The sequence below is a fragment of the Pleurodeles waltl genome, chromosome 6, assembly GCF_031143425.1.
Source record: "Pleurodeles waltl isolate 20211129_DDA chromosome 6, aPleWal1.hap1.20221129, whole genome shotgun sequence".
NCBI classification, from domain to species: Eukaryota; Metazoa; Chordata; class Amphibia; order Caudata; family Salamandridae; genus Pleurodeles; species Pleurodeles waltl.
Genome location: NC_090445.1, coordinates 1,631,540,699 through 1,631,559,376, shown reverse-complemented (window position 1 = coordinate 1,631,559,376; position 18,678 = coordinate 1,631,540,699). Strand labels below are relative to the sequence as shown.

The window sequence follows — 18,678 nt, the reverse complement described above, 5'->3', positions numbered from 1 at the left end:
GGAACAAAAACAGAAATTAATTAATTACAGAGTAAAGAATATCCCAAAGATATGCTATTGAACGTTTATTAATACAATTTAGACACATGTAACACAGCCAAATAGTTGGATGTGTAAGGTTAATCAGCAACCATAAGGTTAATCGGCAACCAATGTCCAAACAATGCAAGACAAAACAAAAAGAGCTGCAGCACACAATTCCTATTTGATGGACAATGCCATTAAGAAAGGGAGAAAATAGCTGTCAAAACTTCAAAAAATAAGTTGAACATGCTCCTCAGGAGCACATTTCAAGATTGAAAGGCCACTTAGGTGACTTCAAGATTCAAGTGCGAGTTCACGGCTGCCTGGGGGCAGCGTATTGTTCCTAATAAGGCACACTTTTCTTGTTTGCCCCGGACACATCTATCAAAAGATGCACCTGACACAGACAAGGAAAATGCGCTGTAAGTATGATACAGCCCCAGGACAGGAAGAAAATTAATGTGGGGGCAAAGAGAGTGGCAGTGCAGTTGATGTCCCATTGACGAATTGCAAATTCAATTGGCTTGCTCTCTCGGTATGACCATCCAAGCTGGGACCAAATTGCAGATTTGGTAGAGCACCTCCCAGAGCAGTAACGTAAGAAGGGGTAGCAGTTAGTGGCAGAAGGGAAGATCATCAATAACACTAACACTCACTATCCTCTGGATGCAGCTGATACAGCTGCTCATAGTATGAATACTAATATTCTGCTGCGGCACTATGCCTGCCTGCATGTTCCAGGCTTTAAGCCGGACGTGCAGCAGTACCTACCCACTGCCCCTTTCGATGGTCAACATCTCTTTAGCCGTTAGGTAGATAAGAGGTTTGAGAAAATTAAAAAGCACACTGAGACGGCTAAGGTCATAAGTGCCCTACAAACACAAATCCCCCCCAGGGGTTACTTTTGGTGCACACAGTTTCGTAGTGCACCCAAGACCCCCACTCCAGAAACCTCTTCTACCTTTCTACCTTCATAAAGCTAACACAGCAGTGTCCCTCACAAGGTTACTAGAAGAGGGTATTGGGGAAATAATGGAAGAGGTCAAGGTAAGGTTGCCATCCCTAAAGCAACTGCTACCCCCGCAAACAGTGATGTCTTGCACTTTTCCCCTGATTTTCACAACACCTGTCAGGGAAATTTTACAAGGGATTTCGCCCCGGTGGGCATAAATCATTATAGACTGTTGGGATCTAGATGTTATACAGGAGGGCTATTGTCTAGAGATTACACAAACTCCACCAAACATCCACCCTTGTCAACACAGATTGTCTGAAAAACATCTGTGCCTCCTTCACAAAGGGGTACAAGTCCTCCTGGACATGGAGACCATTGAACATGTTCCACACAAATACAGTGGAAAGGGAGTATACTCAATTTACTTTCTTAGCCCAAAGAAGGATGGTTCCCTCAGGCCAATCCTCAATCTCAGGCCTCTCAACAAATGCATTCTTTCGGAGCACTTCAATGTGATGACTCTACAGGATGTTATGCTACTCTTGCAGAAAGACGACTTCATGACTGCCCTGGTTCTGAAGGACACCTGCTTTCACATACCCATCCACTCAGCATACTGGTGATTTCTGTAGTTTGTGGTAAGTGAACACCATTATTAATCCAAAGTGCTCCCCTTCGTTGTTACCAGTGCACCAAAATTCTTTAGCAAATGTCTGCTGATCTCAGGAGGAGCAGCATCCATGTTGTCCCTTACCTAGACAACTGGCTGATCAAGAGCACCATGCAACAACTCTGTCTAGAGCACACCCAGGCCACAGTTCACACCCTGCATGAATAGTCTGGGTTTCACCATCAAGCAGACCATATCCCACCTTCAGTCCCTTCAGGTACAGTCTTTTCTTGATGCAGTCCTGGATGTGTGAGTGGGAAAAGCTTACCCCAGCCCAACCAGAGTATAAGCCTTACAAAACTTGCTGTCTCTTTTTCAGTCAGATGGGCAGGTAACAGTCAGAATTGTGATGAGCCGCCTAGGCATAATGGTGTATTGCAAAGCTATAGTCCCTCATGTCCAACTACACATGAGTCAATTACAGGCGTGCTTGCGGCACAGTGGCCTGAAGCAGAGGGTAATCTAGAAGATCTAGTGTTGTTTTAGGGTAGCACACTTCACTCTCTGCAGTGGAAGAACACAAACAATGTTTTACGGGTGACTCTTCCTCGACCCACTGTGTGCAAGGGGCCATTACAACGGCTGCCTCACTCACCTGTTCGGGAGCTCATCTCAAATATTCATGCCCTACCCAGCAACTTCTTCACATCAATCACCTATAGCTTCAGGTGATCCAGCATGCTCCCTGTTTTTTTCTCCCCATCATTCAGGACAATATCTTGATATGCACAGACAACACAACTGCTATCTTCTACCTACAAAAACAATGGGGGATATATTCACTGCAGCTGCCCAATGTAGCACAGTGGATCTGGAGGTGCGCAATAATTCACAGAATACACCTATTGACACAACATGTTCCAGGGGTGTTGGCAACTATATAGCAGACATGCACACCCTGATGCATCAACATGTACATGAATCGGAGCTTCACTCTCAGGTCCTACTACCATAATATCAATGCTCGGGGCTTCCACAAAGAGATCAGTTGGCCACGGATAAAATCTCAAAATGCCCAAGCTTCACCACCAGACTACCACACCCACAGTCCAGGAGCAATGCACTATGGATGAGTTGGTCAGGGATATTTGCCTATGCTTTTCCACCTCTCCCACTCCTACCATTCGTGATGAGGAGACAGACATCTCTCACACTAATTCTAAGGGCACCAACCTGGGCATGCCAGCTGTTGTATTCCACACTGCTAGAACTCGCTGTAGTCCCACACAAGAAGCCCCCCAACAGGTGAACCTTCTCACACAAAACCACAGCACTCTCAGGTACCCCAAACCTCAGGAACTCAACCTTGTTATCTGGCTCCTGGGATCTTAGAATTTGGTTACCTGAAACTACCAGAAGGGTGCATGTCAATTTTTAAAGAGGCAAGCTTACTCACCATCAGGGCCTATTAATGCTGCCAAATCAAAATGTTTTGTACACTACTGCCTCCCAAAACACATTAATCCCCTCACAGCGCCATACAGTATATAGCTTGTTACCTTCTACACCTTCAGAAATCAGGCCTAGTCTATACCTCAATCCAATTGCATTTGTCAGTCCACATATAGAAGAGACAACAGGTTTCCCTATGCAGAATGCCTGTTATTAAAGTCTTTATGGAAGCCTTAAAAAGTTATTACACCCAGGACACCCCCTGCTCTGGTTTGAAATTTAAATATTGCCCTCACTAGACTCATGAGTGCTCCCTTTGAACCCCTTCACTCTTGCCTTTTTGTCTTGAAAGGTGGACTTTCTTGTGGCCATCACTTCCTTACAAGTCAGTAAGATGCACTCTTTACTCTAGAAATGTGGTGTCAGAACCAATGCAAAATTCCTTCCTAAGGTGGTCTCGAGTTTCCATCTTAATCAGGTGATTGAACTGCCACTCTTGTTTCCACAACCACAATATGTAGTAGAACACCCTTTGCATACTCTTGATGTCAAGAGAGCACCAATGTGCTATATTGATAGAACAAAAGTATTTCGCAACAACTGTTTGTGTCATTCTCCAAGCCTTATAGCTAACATTCTCTTTCCAAAGCAGGCATAGCACTCTGGTTAGTCAAAGGTATATAAACATGTTACGCAAATCATTCCTTCCCTTCCTAGACCACATTCTACTCATAAGAACGGGGGCTCCATGGCTTTCTTAAGTAACATACCATTGATTGAGATCTACAAAGCAGATACCCGGTATACCCCACATATCTTCACTAAATGTTGTTGTGTGGATGCTCTGGCCAGACAGCAAGCTAGAGTTGGCCAGACTGTCCTACATACACTTTTTTAGTCTGCTGCAACATTCTCTTGATAAGCCACTGCTTGTAGGAGGGCAGCTTTACAGTTAATGCACAGCATGTGTATCTACAGATACACATGCCACAAATGGAAAATGTTAACTTGTCTGCATCTGTTTGTAGCATGTAGTGCTGTAGATTCACATGGGCCCACCCTTATTCCCAGGTCAACTGAGCTTGTTGCAGATTCTATTACTTTCCTCTCATTCTTATTTTGTTCCTTTTGCATGGTCATCTTCAGTGCATATTTATGCTTCATCTTCAGTTTCACCCACCTTGTGGAAAAAAACAATCTAAAAACTCGGCCAATGCCCCTGCGCAATACCAATAATAGGTGGAGTTACTAGATTTTATGACCCAAAAGAACTTCCTTCAAAGAAAAACAAGTTGTATAAAGTCCAAGCCCAACACTAGATGGCAAAAGTATCTACAGCATGTGAATCCATGCACTACATACCATGAACACATGCTTTCAGGGTAAGTAACATTTTCCTTCCCAGACTTAGGCAAGAAACGTAAATCTAAAAGGTGTCATCGGACATAGCACTTGATTACACACACAACACACTCCCACAGCTTAGTATATTTCACTGAGTTGAATATTATGAATAGATATAAGAGAGTCAGTATGCGAATATGCTAATTTTTTATACGAAACAATTTCATAAGGCCGAAATATTTATTTATGTTCTAATGGTAAGACAGACATGAATCCAGGGTCCATTAACACTCTCACATTTTCTCCAATAGATCTGGTGCTAACCTATAAAAAATTCACCCAAACCGGGAGCTTCAGAGAAGATTGCAAATATGTTGATGATCTGTCAGTATCTCACTGTTCTAATATTGTTTTTTTTAGAACATGTTTCAACATTGTTCTTTTCAAGGAGGTTGAGATCATTTGGAGATTTTTTTATGGAAATATTGAGCGATTGCTTGCACATGGTTTGCTGAAATCGTTATATTCTACTGTTATGTCTTCAATTATCTTCCACCTAATTGGTCCAGTCCTCATTTGGGGACTTTGAGAATTTGCATACGTTCCCTGTGTGATATTGAAGAAGGGCTCTTCTCTAATAACCCAGACTATGCTTAAAGTAAGATTACAAGATGTGAAGAAATTTCTGCATTCTACATTTACTTTAGTTATCTAAATGTTCTGCAACATTCTCTTATGTTCGCTTTTCCTTCCTCTGCAGGTGAGGAAGCACTTACCATGTACATGGACAAAAGCCGGCTGGACCGCAAGTCTGGCAATGCCACACAGAGCGTGGAAGCACTACATCAACTGGCATCTTCCTACTTTGTTGACCGAGATGGCACCATGCGGCGTCTCCATGAGATCCAGATCTCCACTGGTGCTATTAAGGTATATAAATCTGTCTCCATATACTTTTTGGGATATGAGGAGTGAGAATGCAATGGTCTTGTGAAATAGAGACCAAGAACAACATATTAACACAGCATATCAGAGATTGAGAGAAATTAAAATGGGGTTGTCACTATGAAAGCAGTTAATGAGAATTAGTCGTCATGAAAGAGTATAATTCAGGGCTGACTAAATAGCTTGTCACAGAATGGAAACAGAATAGAAATGCAGGCATCCTTTGTTTACAAGTCAACCAGCGTTTTATGGAGGGCTTGATCCCAAGAGCTAAGTTGGCGTGCTGTTTATTCCTGTCTGTCATTGTGGTGCAACTTAGTTGGGTACAAAGTGCAACAAATGTAAATGTGAGTGTAAATATTTTTTATATTATTTCTTGCGAGTGTATTTTCATGAATATACTTCCTTACATACCTTGTGACAATGGTCACCTGCATTTCTCACTCTGCCTTAATATACCGAATTTGTGGAACTACACTCTTTCGCTCCAGTCAAATGACGGAGCGCCACCTGTTACATCATAACCTCAGACACATACAAACACACACACACACACATGAAGATTTCACTCAGTGGCAGAACGAAACTTGATGGGGCTCCCTCTGTAAAGTAAATGGAGGGGACACCTGGACCCAGTCAGGAGCCCTCAGGCCAAGGTCCCGCCGCCCGTGAAGAGGGCTAGATGTGCTGAGGGGCCTCCTTAGAACGCCCCCCTCAGCACTGCGGGGGCTAATGCTACCCCACTGACTTCACTATTATGATGCTGGCTCTGAGATACAACACACGAATGTTGAATGAGTGCTTGTATTTCAGATACCACAATTGTCAGTGCGTTGCCCTACAGTCAACATCTGATCAGGTTGTACAGAGGTTCAAGAATGTATATTGCATTCCATAGATTCAAAAATGTCTTTATTTTATTTTTTTATTTTGTGCAATCACTTTACTATTCACTTATGACATATTGCGTAGTTTTACTCTGTGTTTACAATGTGAAATAATGAAGTAATGGCATTCACTTTTGGAACGACGATAGAAAGTATTGCAGATAAGTGTTACACCAAGAGTTCTCAATAAAGGACTATTCCTTCACAATCTAACGCAGTGCTGGCATTTTCAAATAGAGGGGAATATTGTACTGCAATATTTGGCAATACTTAAATGCTGATAAGCACCTGATGAACCACCACTCGCTGCAAGCTTTGGGCAACTGAACATATATATCGGGTGGGTGAAGCTTGGGGAGTTCTACTCTGCAGAATTCCACGGAGTTACCTAAAAACTCAGTGATATTCCAAGGCGTTCCGGATGCAGCAGAATGCTGCCCTGTCCTAGTGAGAACTATCCTTGCCACACATGAGCACTGCGGGTCCACAAGGCAGTTGCATTCCACCTTCTCAGGGAATGGGTAAGGGGGTGGCATTGCAGCCTTTACTGCAGTGGGCAACCTCAATTAGCAGCAGGTAGGAGTTTCACTCACTGTTTTCGTTGCGGCCTCAGGATAGGTTGTGGGAACGAGGGATGGAGTCCTGGTGGGCGATGCAGAGGGCTACTTCAGCCCTACACATAAAGGTCACTCTGCAGCAGGAGCATAGGGTGGGGCGTAGGCTGGAGCAGACAGTTGCGGTGCTTGGGAAGAGGGGGAGATAGAAATGTAGAAGGCAACAGGAGATGGAGCGAGCCTAGTGACATATGGCCTGAGTGGCGATTCCAGTGCTTAAGTTGTGCCAGTTGTTTCCAGTGCGGGGCACCAGCACTTATTTTTGAGGGCTGGCCCTTTTTTTCTGCCTCAAGCATGTACTACGAGCAAAAGATACATATAGAAAAGATGGAAGAAGCGAGAAACGAAAAAGTGGCATAAATGGAGAAAGCATAATGCTGCAGGAGTGAGCCGAAGGGGCATTGAGTGGCTGAAAATGGATTAATGAGGCCAGAGATAGCCTCAGGAATACCTGCCGCAGTATTCCATGCTCACATATTTAATTGCAGCAGACCCGTGTTTCAGAGGAGAGCTTTGGGCACCAGCACGTTTTATTTACAAATTAAGCACTGTGCAATCGACCACAGAAGTTGCTATCAGGCAGAATCTGGCTGCCCCACCTCACGCTGAGATACTGGCTCCAGGTGATAGGCAGGGATGATTACTCAGTACAGTCAGCTTCCCTGTGCTGACATCACTAGGTCCCACCCACTCACGGAAGACAAGAAGTTGCAGCCACGATTCTGACTTTCCCACGTTTCACATTAGGCATGCCAAACTAATGGCAGGATGCACTGCATATTGCAGAAGTTTGAATCAGACCAACCACAAATTCCATGTGTGAACATTATAGGGAGAAGAACTGCTCCTTAAATGTGAAAATTCAATATTGGTTCAAGTGTATATGGTGAGCAAAAGAAAAAATTTCTCTGGAAAACTATGCTACTAAATTCTACGTTTGTAGGGCTCACCACCGCTCTTTCAACTTGAATTTCTCTTAAGTACGATTTTGGCAGTCAACAAAAAAACTCAGCAGTAAGTAATCTTTGTGCTGGGCCTTTTCAAGCCGCTGCCACATAATATTAGAAATCATGTGCACACCTGCGTTCACCAAATACATTAACATACCTATTAGTTCATGGTTACACTGGCTGCTGGGTAATACAACATTGTTCACTAATAATGAATTCAAAAGACTGTAAAATATCCACATTTTCATTTTTCGTGGACGTTTACACAAGTTCCACCTAAATGCTCGTAAAGTAGGGGTGGGTGAGAGGTGCACCAGTGAACTCTCCTCTGTCACCGGCTAGCGGAGTTGTTTTGCCGAACTCAGTGCTCCGCTTGGAGCGCAGAGTGCCAAAACCCCCTGAAATCTGCCAGCGAAGCGGAGTTCACCGCAGTCGCCTGTAAGTAGTTATAGTTAGGACCTAGTTTCCATAACAAAAAGGTTTTTTGACTTGCCTATAACTTTGGTGCTGTTTGACAAATCTGCATGAAGTTTTCCAAATGAAGTGCCTTATTGTGCATGCTAAGTATCGGGGTGATTCGTCAAGTTAGGGCCGAGAAAAAGGGGTTGTCAAAACAGTATTTCCCATGTTAATTCCAATAAGGATTTTGAACACAACTACAGCCGAACTGCTGGATGGATTACATCAGCCTTGGTAGAAAGGTAGCTCTTGGTCCAAAAGGAGGGCGTTTTGTGTTTTGCTGTAAATTAGTTGAGTAGTTTCTGAGTTATTAAAAAAAAATTGTATCTCCAAAGGTGCAAACACTTTGCAAATGCTCCCGATCTCGTGCAGAGATCTGATTGGTGGCAAAACTTCAATCAGGAAGTGTTGAGTGCCATTTGGGTTGCAAATGCAGCCGAGACCCAAAAAAACATGAAGAAAAGGAAACAGGCAAGGTAGGAATACCCGAACCCCTAGCATTGGTGCCAGAGCTAAAAATCTTTCACTGGAAAAAAGTGCAATGGAGTTGTGAAACCCCTTGAAATTTTCAAAGCCTGTTAAAAATAAAGGCCTGGGATGGGACAGGTTCTGGGGGCAAGCGCATATTAAAAATAAAGAAGGGGGGTAACAGGGCCCCCTCCTAGAGCTTTTAAGACCACCAGGGACCACCACCTTCCTGGGGTCTTTATTATTATTTCGAAGGAGGCAATGTGGAACCCCCTCCTGTGGCTCACTGAGCCCCAGGGACCACTACCTCCCTCAGGCTTTTTTATAATAATGAGGGGGGCTGCACGGACCTGCAGATAAATAGGGTGTGGGAGCCAGCTGGCACTGCAGGAGCCTTAAGGGTCCCCTTGCAGTCCCCATCAGTATAAACTGGGTGCCCTTGGTGGGGTCAGGGCACTCAGGCATACGAGGACGAGCCCTGCCGTTTATGGCCCCCTCCCAGTGTAACTTATGCATCTGGCCTCAGGAAGGTGGTGATCCCCGGGACCAGGGGTCAGAGCAGTCCCCGTTTTATTTAATTATTTAGCCAGGGTGGTGCTGGTCCCTGGGGCATAGTAAAGCCGCAGGAGGGGGCTCCACAAAGCTCCCTTCCTTATTTTGGGTAAAACCCCAGAGAGGTGGTTGTCCGTGGGACACAGTGAGCCACAGGAAGGGGTCCACATGGCCCCACTCCAAAATAATAATCAAACCTCAGGAAGGTGGTGATCCCCGCCAGTGGCATTGAGTTCCAAAGTTTAGGAACTGGATACTCAAAAGATCTTCCTCCCCACTAGCTCTCTGAATCTTTGGAATTTTCAGAAGACAATAACTATAACTCATGCCCTAGGGTAACTTTAACTTGCGCCCCCGCCATGCACATTGATTTCGTCAAAAAGTTTACTGCAAATATTACATTGAAATTATCAATGATGTTATCAAATATGTCATGAGTGCCTTAATTTGTGGGTAATTAGCAGTGCAGGGCAAGTGTATGAGTCATAGATACCTTAGGTCACGAGTTATAGGTACTTAAGGTAACTCTACCTATAACTGGTGAATTTCGAGGGTTACATACAGTTAAAATGTGAGCCTAAGTATAACGTCACTGTAACCTTTGTTTTTTTAAGTGAATTTCTATACTTTTTAAAATTCTATTTCCTGACTATAACATCACTGTAACCTTTGTTTTTTTTAGTGAATTTCTAAGTTTAAAAAAAAATATAGTAATTTTCATTTCAATACGTTAATCCAACCACCACCTTGTACAGCTCCTACTTGACAGGTCCCTCTGCCAGAAAGCAGAGTGTTTGCTGTGACTTTGTGGCAGCTGTCAAGGCTACAGTCAAGTCACAGCAAATAGCTATGTCCCGGGGGTTGGCACCCCAGGACATAGCAGGAGCCGGCCCAGGGGGTGGTGATCCCCAGGTCCATCTGTGGCTCCTTGAGGAGGGCCACGCGGCCCCCCTCCAACGAGAATAGCCTATGGAGGCGGTGGTGTGCTGGGCCCCTTTTCTATTTTTTTAACATTTGCCCTGGGGAGGTGGTGACCCTCTGGCTGTGGGGGTGCGGGGCTGCGTGACCCCCCCTGCACATAATGAGATGAATGCCCCAGGGAGTTGATAGTCCCTGGGGCTTCAGAGGTGCCGCTCCGCCACCTTGCACACAATTAAACAAACGCCTCTGGGAGGTGGTGGCCCCCGGGCTGCGGTGGTGCCAGGCAGCCCTTCCTGCATTAACATTGATCAATGCCCCAGGGACGTGGCAGTTCCCAGAGGAGTAGAAGGTGCCCCCCACACTTAAATAATGCCCCCGGAACTTGGCCCACCCGGGGGCTTCAAAATGACAAAGTGCGGGAGCCCAGCTTCATTTTTTGAAAGCTTTGGTGAGGACTCGCAGCCACGTTGCGATTCCGCAGCAAAAGAAAAATACAAATAAATGCTTCTTAGCCTGGGGGTGGGGGGGAGTACCTCTGTGACCCCACCACCAGAACAAAGGGGTCAGGGTGACTCTACCTTGGCCCCTTTTCTTTATTTTAACCTGTTTTGTGAGACTCGGCTGAAGCTTAGTCCCAACATGGCTGACAGCACTTCCTTGTTGAATTGTTGTCAGCCAATCAAATCTTAGCACAAGATCGGGAGAGGATGCAAATCCTTTGCATCCCTATATATACAAATTTAAATTTCTTTTAATTTCTCTAAAACTACTGAACAGATTTACACCAAATACCCATAACAAAAAGGCCTTTTTCTGGACCAAGATCTACCTTTCTGCAAAATTTGGTGTAATTCCATTCAGTGGTTTAGGCACTATTGCTGATCAAAATCCCTGTGGAAAAATTAATGGGGAAAACCTGTTTTGGGACCCCTCCCTTTTTCTCAGCCCCCACTTGACAGATTACCCCCAATTTTTCCAGACAACAACTCAAGCGATGTCCGTTGTTTTCAGAAAATTGAGTGAAGATTCATCAAACAGTGCCAAAGTTATTAGCAAAACAAATAACGCTTTTTCCATTGGAACTAGGTCATAACTATAAATACCTAGTGGCAACCGGCACTAGATAATACACATATATATATATGTGTGTATATATACCAAAGGTTACAGGGACGTTATAGTTAGGCTTACATTTTAAAAGTAGAAAACCATAGAAATTCACCTGGTATAGTTAGAGTTATCTCTAGTAACTATAACTCATGCCCTAAAGTAACTATAACTCGTGTCCCACCATGAACAGTTTTTTTGTCAAACATTTTACTGAAAATATTACATTGATATAATCAATTATGTTATCAAAGATGTCATAAGTGGGGTAATTACCAGTGTATGATAAGGTGTCAGCCCCCATGGATAATAGAAGCCGAAGGAGGGGGTCCCCATGTGTCCCCCTCCTTCATGAAAGCCCCCAATGCCCCAGGGCCTTGCCCACCTGGCATCTAATTAAAAGAAAAGGGTGGGATGTTTAAAATAAATGCTTTTTATGCCCTAGCAGGGTCCCTCTGGGACCCCAGCACCAGAGCTGAAGGGTCAGGGTGTCACTACCTTGTTGCCTTTTCTTCTTCTTTTTACTTTTTTTCTCTGGGACTTGGCCGAGGCAGGGGTCAGTGGTATACTTGGGCCACCAGGTGAGGAACAACCAGGTGGCTCCTCTATAACCTAAGATTGACACCATTCTGGCTTGGGAACCCCCCAGGACCCAGACATAGATGAGAGCCTTTTCAGGTCTCACGATTATTACAGGAGATTTGTCAAGGGCTATAGCAACATTGTTGCCCCCTTGACAGAGCTGACTTCCAAGAAGCAGCCCGAAAAAGTGATCTGAACTGAGGCTTGTCAGACCCCTTATAATGCACTGAAGGCATCCATGTGCAGGGCACCCATGCTGAAGACACACAGCTCCTCAAAGGAATTTGTTGTGCAGACCAAAGCTTCAGACAATTGTTTGGGGACAGTTCCAGCACAGCTAAACATAGAGGGTCTAGACCAGCCTGTAACTTTCATTAGCAGGTGGTTACTCCCCAGGTATACTTCCGACCCCAGCATTTGGTAGGAGTGTTTTCAACCCAAAGAGCATGACTCAGAGCTAGTAGTTCCCCTCTAGCATTGAAAACTCTGACCTTTCTTTGGCCAAGGCAATCTGCCAGTACCCATACGTTAAGTCAATTGTACCAAGGGACTTGGCAGCTCCTAGCCTGTCTATGTGCTCATCAGCTCTGGGGATGGGGTGCTCATCAGTCTTAGTGACAGCGTTGAGACCACAGTAGTCCACACACAACCTAAGTTCAGGTGTGGGAGCTGGGGTAGCAGCCTTTGGGACCAATACCACTGGGCTGACCCAAGGACTGCTGGAGAACTCTATCACCCCTAAGGTTAGCAACTTGGAGACCTCTGTCTTGATGCTTGCTTTGAACTTGTCAGTCACCCTGTAGATTTTTTCTGTCACAGGGGGACTGTCCCCAGTGTCCACATCATGGTTGCACAAATGGGTAACTCCTGGGGTCAAGGAAAACAGAGAACCAAACTGCCCCAGCAACTGGCGACAGTCCCTCTGCTGTTCTAGAGTCAGTGTTGAGGAGAGGTTCACACCCTCCACATACCCATCTTGCTCTTTGACAGACAGGATGTCAGGAAGAGGTACACTCTCCTCCTCCATTTCATTATCTGTTGCCAAGAGCATGGTCAGGTCACACCTCTCAAAATGTGGTTTGAGGCAGATCACATGTAGGACCCTCAAAGAGTTTCTTGGAGTCTGCAAGTTCACCAGGTAGGTGACATAAGCTTGCTCTCCACCACCTTAAAAGGTCCAGACCACTTGTCCTGTAGAGCACAAAGCTCCACTGGGGCCATGACCCATACTTTCTGGGCAGGCTGGAACACAAACGGAGAGTCTTTCTAGTTATACTAATTCTTCATAGCCTCCTAGCTTGCTTCCTGGATCACCTGGGCGAATTAAGTGGAGCACGCAGTCTGGTTTCTGAAGGCCAGAACATAGCTAAATACATACTGGGGGCCTACTGGGAGCTTTCTCCCAGCCTTCTTTCACCAGGCTAAGAGGTCCTCTTACAGGGTGCCCACACAGAAGTTCAAAGGGGCTAAAGCCAAGTCCCTTCTTTGGCACCTCCCTGTATGCAAAGAGAAGGCAGGTCAAGAGGACGTCTGACTTATGCCTCAGGGAGTTTGACAGACCCATAATCATGCCTTTCTGGATATGGTTGAACCTTTCAACCAACCCATTTCCTTGTGAGTGGTAAGGAGTGGTGACCTTGTAGGTCACCCCACACTCCTTCCACAGTGACTTCATATATGTGGATATGAAGTTGGTACCCCAGTCGGATACCACCTCCTTAGGAAGCCCCATGTGGGACAAGATCCCCATCAATTGTTGGCTCACCATGGGCTCCGTCACTGACCTCAGAGGCATACCCTCTGGTTACTGGGTTGCATGGTCCACCAAGTCCAGGATGTACCCGTTGCCCAAGGCTGTCTTGGAGCACAATTTCGTTCCTCACCTGCTCAAAAGGGGTGCTCATGACGGGGAATGGTTGGATAGGAGCCTTGCATCTCCCCCGACCTTTGTCACTTGCCTGGAAAGTCTGGGAGGACCTACAATGTGCATCAGAGTGCCTTTGCATTTGAGGCCAGTAAAAGTGGGTGGCAATGCTCTCAAATGTTTTATCCTGCCCCAAATGTCCTGCCAAAGGCACATCATGAGCCAGACCCAGTTGAAAGGTTCTGAAACGGTCAGGTAATACCAGCACTCTTGCTACCCTAGGTTCAGCAGTCTTATGCTCAATATACAGGAAACCATTCTCCATTCTAGATCCAATGAGATCAGGACTCCTTGTCAGCTACCTGGTCTGCAGCCTGCCTCAGCAGAACTTCAAGAGAAGGGTATGTCTTCTGCACCTCTCAGAACTCCTCCCTGGTGGGACCCCCTTCTTGCTGCCAATGGGTCAGCTCAGGCACATCCCCCAGTTCGACCATCTGCTCCCCTGTTAGTTCCGGGGTGTCCCCCAGATTCAGCCTCCTGCCGGACTGTGGGAATTTTTGGCATGAGTTTCCCATGCCTCCTGCTCCTTCTCTTCCTGGCAGGCACCTGGGCCACTTTTTCAGGCTACAGGTCCTCCTTATCACCCATACCGGCTGCCATACACCAAGTGGTCATGCATGCCCACTCAGGCAGACCCACCATCTCCAAGTTTGACCTGTGTTGGACCTCATGCCAAGAGGATTCCTCCAGGTCTTTACCTAGCAGACAATCAACAAGCATGGTTGGACTCACAGCTATCCTCAAGTAACCTGAGACCTCCCCCCCATTTAAAGGCAACCTGCACCACCTTGTATTGGTGCTCAGAGTTGTTCACAGCAACTACTTGGTGAAACATAATGGGGTCCGATGCCACTTGCAAGGAAGTGCGGCGTCGGTCATGGGGTCGCATGGAACCCAGGAACAGTACCTTAGAAATGAGGCAGAGTCAAAAATGTGGCAAGGAGTCGGGGAGGTGAGGCGTTGCTGGAGGCAGTGCAGGTTCAGGGCTGCTACGCAGGAAGTGCGGTGTTGGTTGCTTATGGAGGTGAGGCATTGTTTCCTTGCGGAGGCAGCGGAGGGGAGGTGATGTTGGCAGTGAGGTGTTGGTTCCTGACGATCCGGTGGGGTCAATGAATCCAGCGGGTCAAGATGTGATGAGGCAACGTCACATGGTTGAGGTCACACCACGGGGCCACAGCAGCCTCGACAGAGTCGGATGTCACAGACATCTGTGACAGGGCACTCGGACTCACGATGTCATGGGAATTCAGAGGGGCTGTGGCAGCATTGGGCCAGCGGAGCCAAGCCTACGACATTGATCATGTTTATTACATTTCAGCGAGGACCATGGCTTTGGGTGCAGACAGAAGTGTGGAAGTGGGCAGCAGCGCCAGTTCTGGAATAGTCTAAAGTTGGAATGCCTGACTCTTCTTGGTTTTATGCTCTCAAGGGCCCCGGAACTGGAGTGGGCACCACCTGGTGCATCGGTGTCTTCAGTACGAGAACCCAGAGGCTGGTTGGTGAAGTCTTTGCTGTCCCTGAGACTTCTTAACGGGAGGCAAGCTCAGTCCAAGCCCTTGGATAAACTTCACAAGTAGGATGCACAGCAATGTCCAGTTTTTGTCCTTTCCAAAGCAGAAGCAGCAACTGCAAGCCAACCCCACCAAGCACACACAGCACTCCTTCTCCCATTTATTCAGCTTCTCCTTGACAGAGTCTCCTCTTGATCCAAGTTGTGGGGTCAGCAGCCCAATACTTATACTCATTTCTGCCTTTGAAGTAGGCAAACTTCAAAAGAAAGACTTTGTATTGCACAAGACCCCCCCTCTCCCTGTCCTGGCCCCAGACACACTCCAGGGGCTTGCCAAGGAAGACTCATCAGGATATGCAGGGCACACCTCAGCTCTCTTTGCATGAATGTCTAGAGTGAATTCACAACCACCCCAACTGTCATCCTGACCCAGGCATGTGTTCCACAGACAAGCGGAGGCACAGAATTGTTCAGCAAGAAAATACCCACTTTCTAAAAGTGGCATTTCCAGACACGCAATTTAAAAACCACCTTCACTAAAAGATGTATTATTAAATTGTGAGTTCAAAGACCCCAAACTCTGTATCTCTATCTGCTACCAATGGGGAATAATACTTCAAGGCAATCCCCATGTTAACCTATGGGAGAGATAGGCCTTACAATAGTGAAAAACAAATTTGGCAGTATTGCACTATTAGTAAATGTAAAATACACCAGTAAATGTTACTTTAGGGATTTCAATAAAAAAAACAATATATATATATATTGATCCTTTATTATATTTAAATCCACATGGCTATTTTTCACGTAATAAGTAGCTCCTACCCCCCTGATAAATGCAGCCGGCCACCCCCCCACCTTCTTTTCCAGTTCTTTACTAAGGTCGGTGCCAAAACAGACACTAACAGACGACTCCTAATTTGGGGGGGTCCTCGAAGCCCTAAATTGGGCCACTGGAGGCTGCCATTTTGAAAATCGAGTGGTCTAGTGCCACACGTAGTAGCAGGTCAAGACGCGTCAGCTGCAGTGAGTTTATAAACTTTACGCCCACGCGTGTCATGGTGTTTCGGTCCCCGGGAAGGTGAGCATTAGGCACCACGCGGAAGTGTCGCTTTGACAAAGTAAGTGCGTTAACCCCCCCTTTTGTAACACGTCACAGAAGCGGCCATTTGGTGAGTCTAATATTCTACATATATTTTCAGTGTGTTATTACAGGCACACACTCCACGCAGAGGATCTATAATACGAGAGCGTAGACACTAAAAAAGTAGGTCACTTATGCACCACATGTGTGTTTCTAGAGGTGCTTCACGCGTCTATGTGTTTACATGTTTTTCTAAATGTAGTTTGTCCTATATTTGTCTATTGTTTTATACATGATATTCATGAGTGCTTTTTCCCATGAATGGGGTGTAGTTTGCAAATAAGTGGCACCACACCCATAAGCAACACGAATAGCAGCCCAACTTATACGCGGGCCATGATAACTGTTGCTCTTTCGTTTCCACAGGTATTTCAGAAGGACATTGGTATCATTGCGTATTATGTTATTTCTCTTTAGTTGCTAAAGGCCCTCAACCTCATTATTAGCCCTCACCTTTGGCTTGGGCCTATAACTTGGGTTCAGGGCCTTGAACAAAATGTATAGCCTTCGGCAGCTGGCTATAGTGAAAGCGATGAAGAAAGCTTCCTCACATGCTGGGGCACCCTGAGGACTTGATAGGAACTTCCAGATGAGAGAAATATAAATACTGCCCACTGCTCGTACAGGCTATATAGAATCTGACTAATTTTATAGCTCTCACAGAGGGGCCAATGTCATTCGAGTGGAGATCTATCAAGCTCCATCCCTTCCACCCACTGATCTTCCACTCACTTCACATCTCCAATAGTGCCTTCCCCTCGCCACTGTAATCTAACATTCTTACACCAGTGTTCCTCACTTCTGCCTTCTCTCTACACCTACATCTGAACTACCTACTAAAAAAACTCTGCATGAAGAGCTCCTTGTTTTATAGTAGTTACTTTGTACTACATACTTCAAATGCTTATATACACCTGTGGGGACTAAGGTTCCCCTTTAAAGAGGTTATTGTGATTTATTATATACCCAGCAATACAAGAAACGATGACACAGTTCCGTAGACTAACATATGTAAGTGATGTCTTCAGTAACAGAATCAAAAAATCACAAAGCTCTCTGTCTTGTAGGTCACGGAAACCAGGACTGGTCCGCTGGGATGTAGCAGTTACGACAACCTGGACTCTGTGAGTTCCGTCCTACTGCAGAGCACCGAAAGTAAACTTCATCTCCAAGGTAAGCACAGGGTAGATTAGATGCAGATGAAGGAAGGGCAACAGTTTAAAGAATTTCTGAGTGAAGAACTCCGGTCATCTCTTTTCATTCCCACTGACTAATAGCTAATGTCTGCACCATGGCATATTTAGATTTTTTTAAATCTATCAAATGCCTTTTGAACTTGTGCTAAATCAGCAGTTTGCACATGCACGTGCACAGCATATTTCTCAAAAAGGTCAGAGAATGTACTCGTTACCGTGTTCTCCTGTTTTTGGAGTGAATTTCTGAGCTTTTTTGAATTCATGCAGAATTTTACAAATGATCCTTGAGCGTAGAGGCAGTCAAAATGTCCCAGGACCAGCTCAAAAATTCTTTCGTGAATTCCATTTGCATCACAAGTTAAATCTTTTTTGCAGATGTCAAAGTAACACAGACATATTTATTGGGCCTGTACTTTGTGAATTTTTGTCCTGTAAATTTCTTGAAATTTCCCAAGATTTGGCAGGTGAAATATTTACTGCGCTTTTTCATCCGTAGGAAGCGCATTTGAGTATAAAATTACGTCACGGAACAGTAAAATCAAGGCCTTGAGCCAGTCTCTTGCCAATATCTTGTGTGCCTTTTGAATGTGAAGTATCTCCTTGTATTCCATTTTCACAAGAAATACTGGCTAGCAAACGTTACTTATTTTTTGTGAAACTTTTCAAATCATATTTGTGATTTAAACCACCCCTGATATACGTAGGTGTGTGTAAATACCTTTTGAATGGACCTTTGCCCTTTAAAAGGTTTTCCTTTTTTTTATTCCATGAAAAATATTTTTCCCTTTCATTTCACTGCCACAAATTTTAAGGGTCTTTTCTCCCCATTCCCAGATAAATCACTGCTTGTAGCCAGGGTGAAAAGGAGGCCTAGGCGAAATTTAAATTACGCTGGAATAATTTGCATACTTTTTGGAGTTTTGATTTACGATTTTTTCATGAAATTCCCTAAATTTCATCACTCTGATATATTGCATTATTGCACAATGTCATCAGCAACATTTTATCATAATTGTGTGAGTATATTACAATTG

At 45.1% G+C, this 18,678-nt stretch overlaps 1 protein-coding gene across 1 annotated transcript in view; it reads left to right on the top strand.

Annotated features, from left to right (window-relative positions):
* The window catches only part of BRINP1 (BMP/retinoic acid inducible neural specific 1), a 352,354-nt gene that overhangs the window by 239,712 nt on the left and 93,964 nt on the right, over positions 1 to 18,678 (top strand). The window contains exons 4-5 of the mRNA XM_069241525.1: positions 5,146 to 5,315; positions 17,516 to 17,621. Coding sequence (XP_069097626.1) covers positions 5,146 to 5,315; positions 17,516 to 17,621 — 276 coding nt within the window. The remainder of the gene's footprint in view (positions 1 to 5,145; positions 5,316 to 17,515; positions 17,622 to 18,678) is intronic.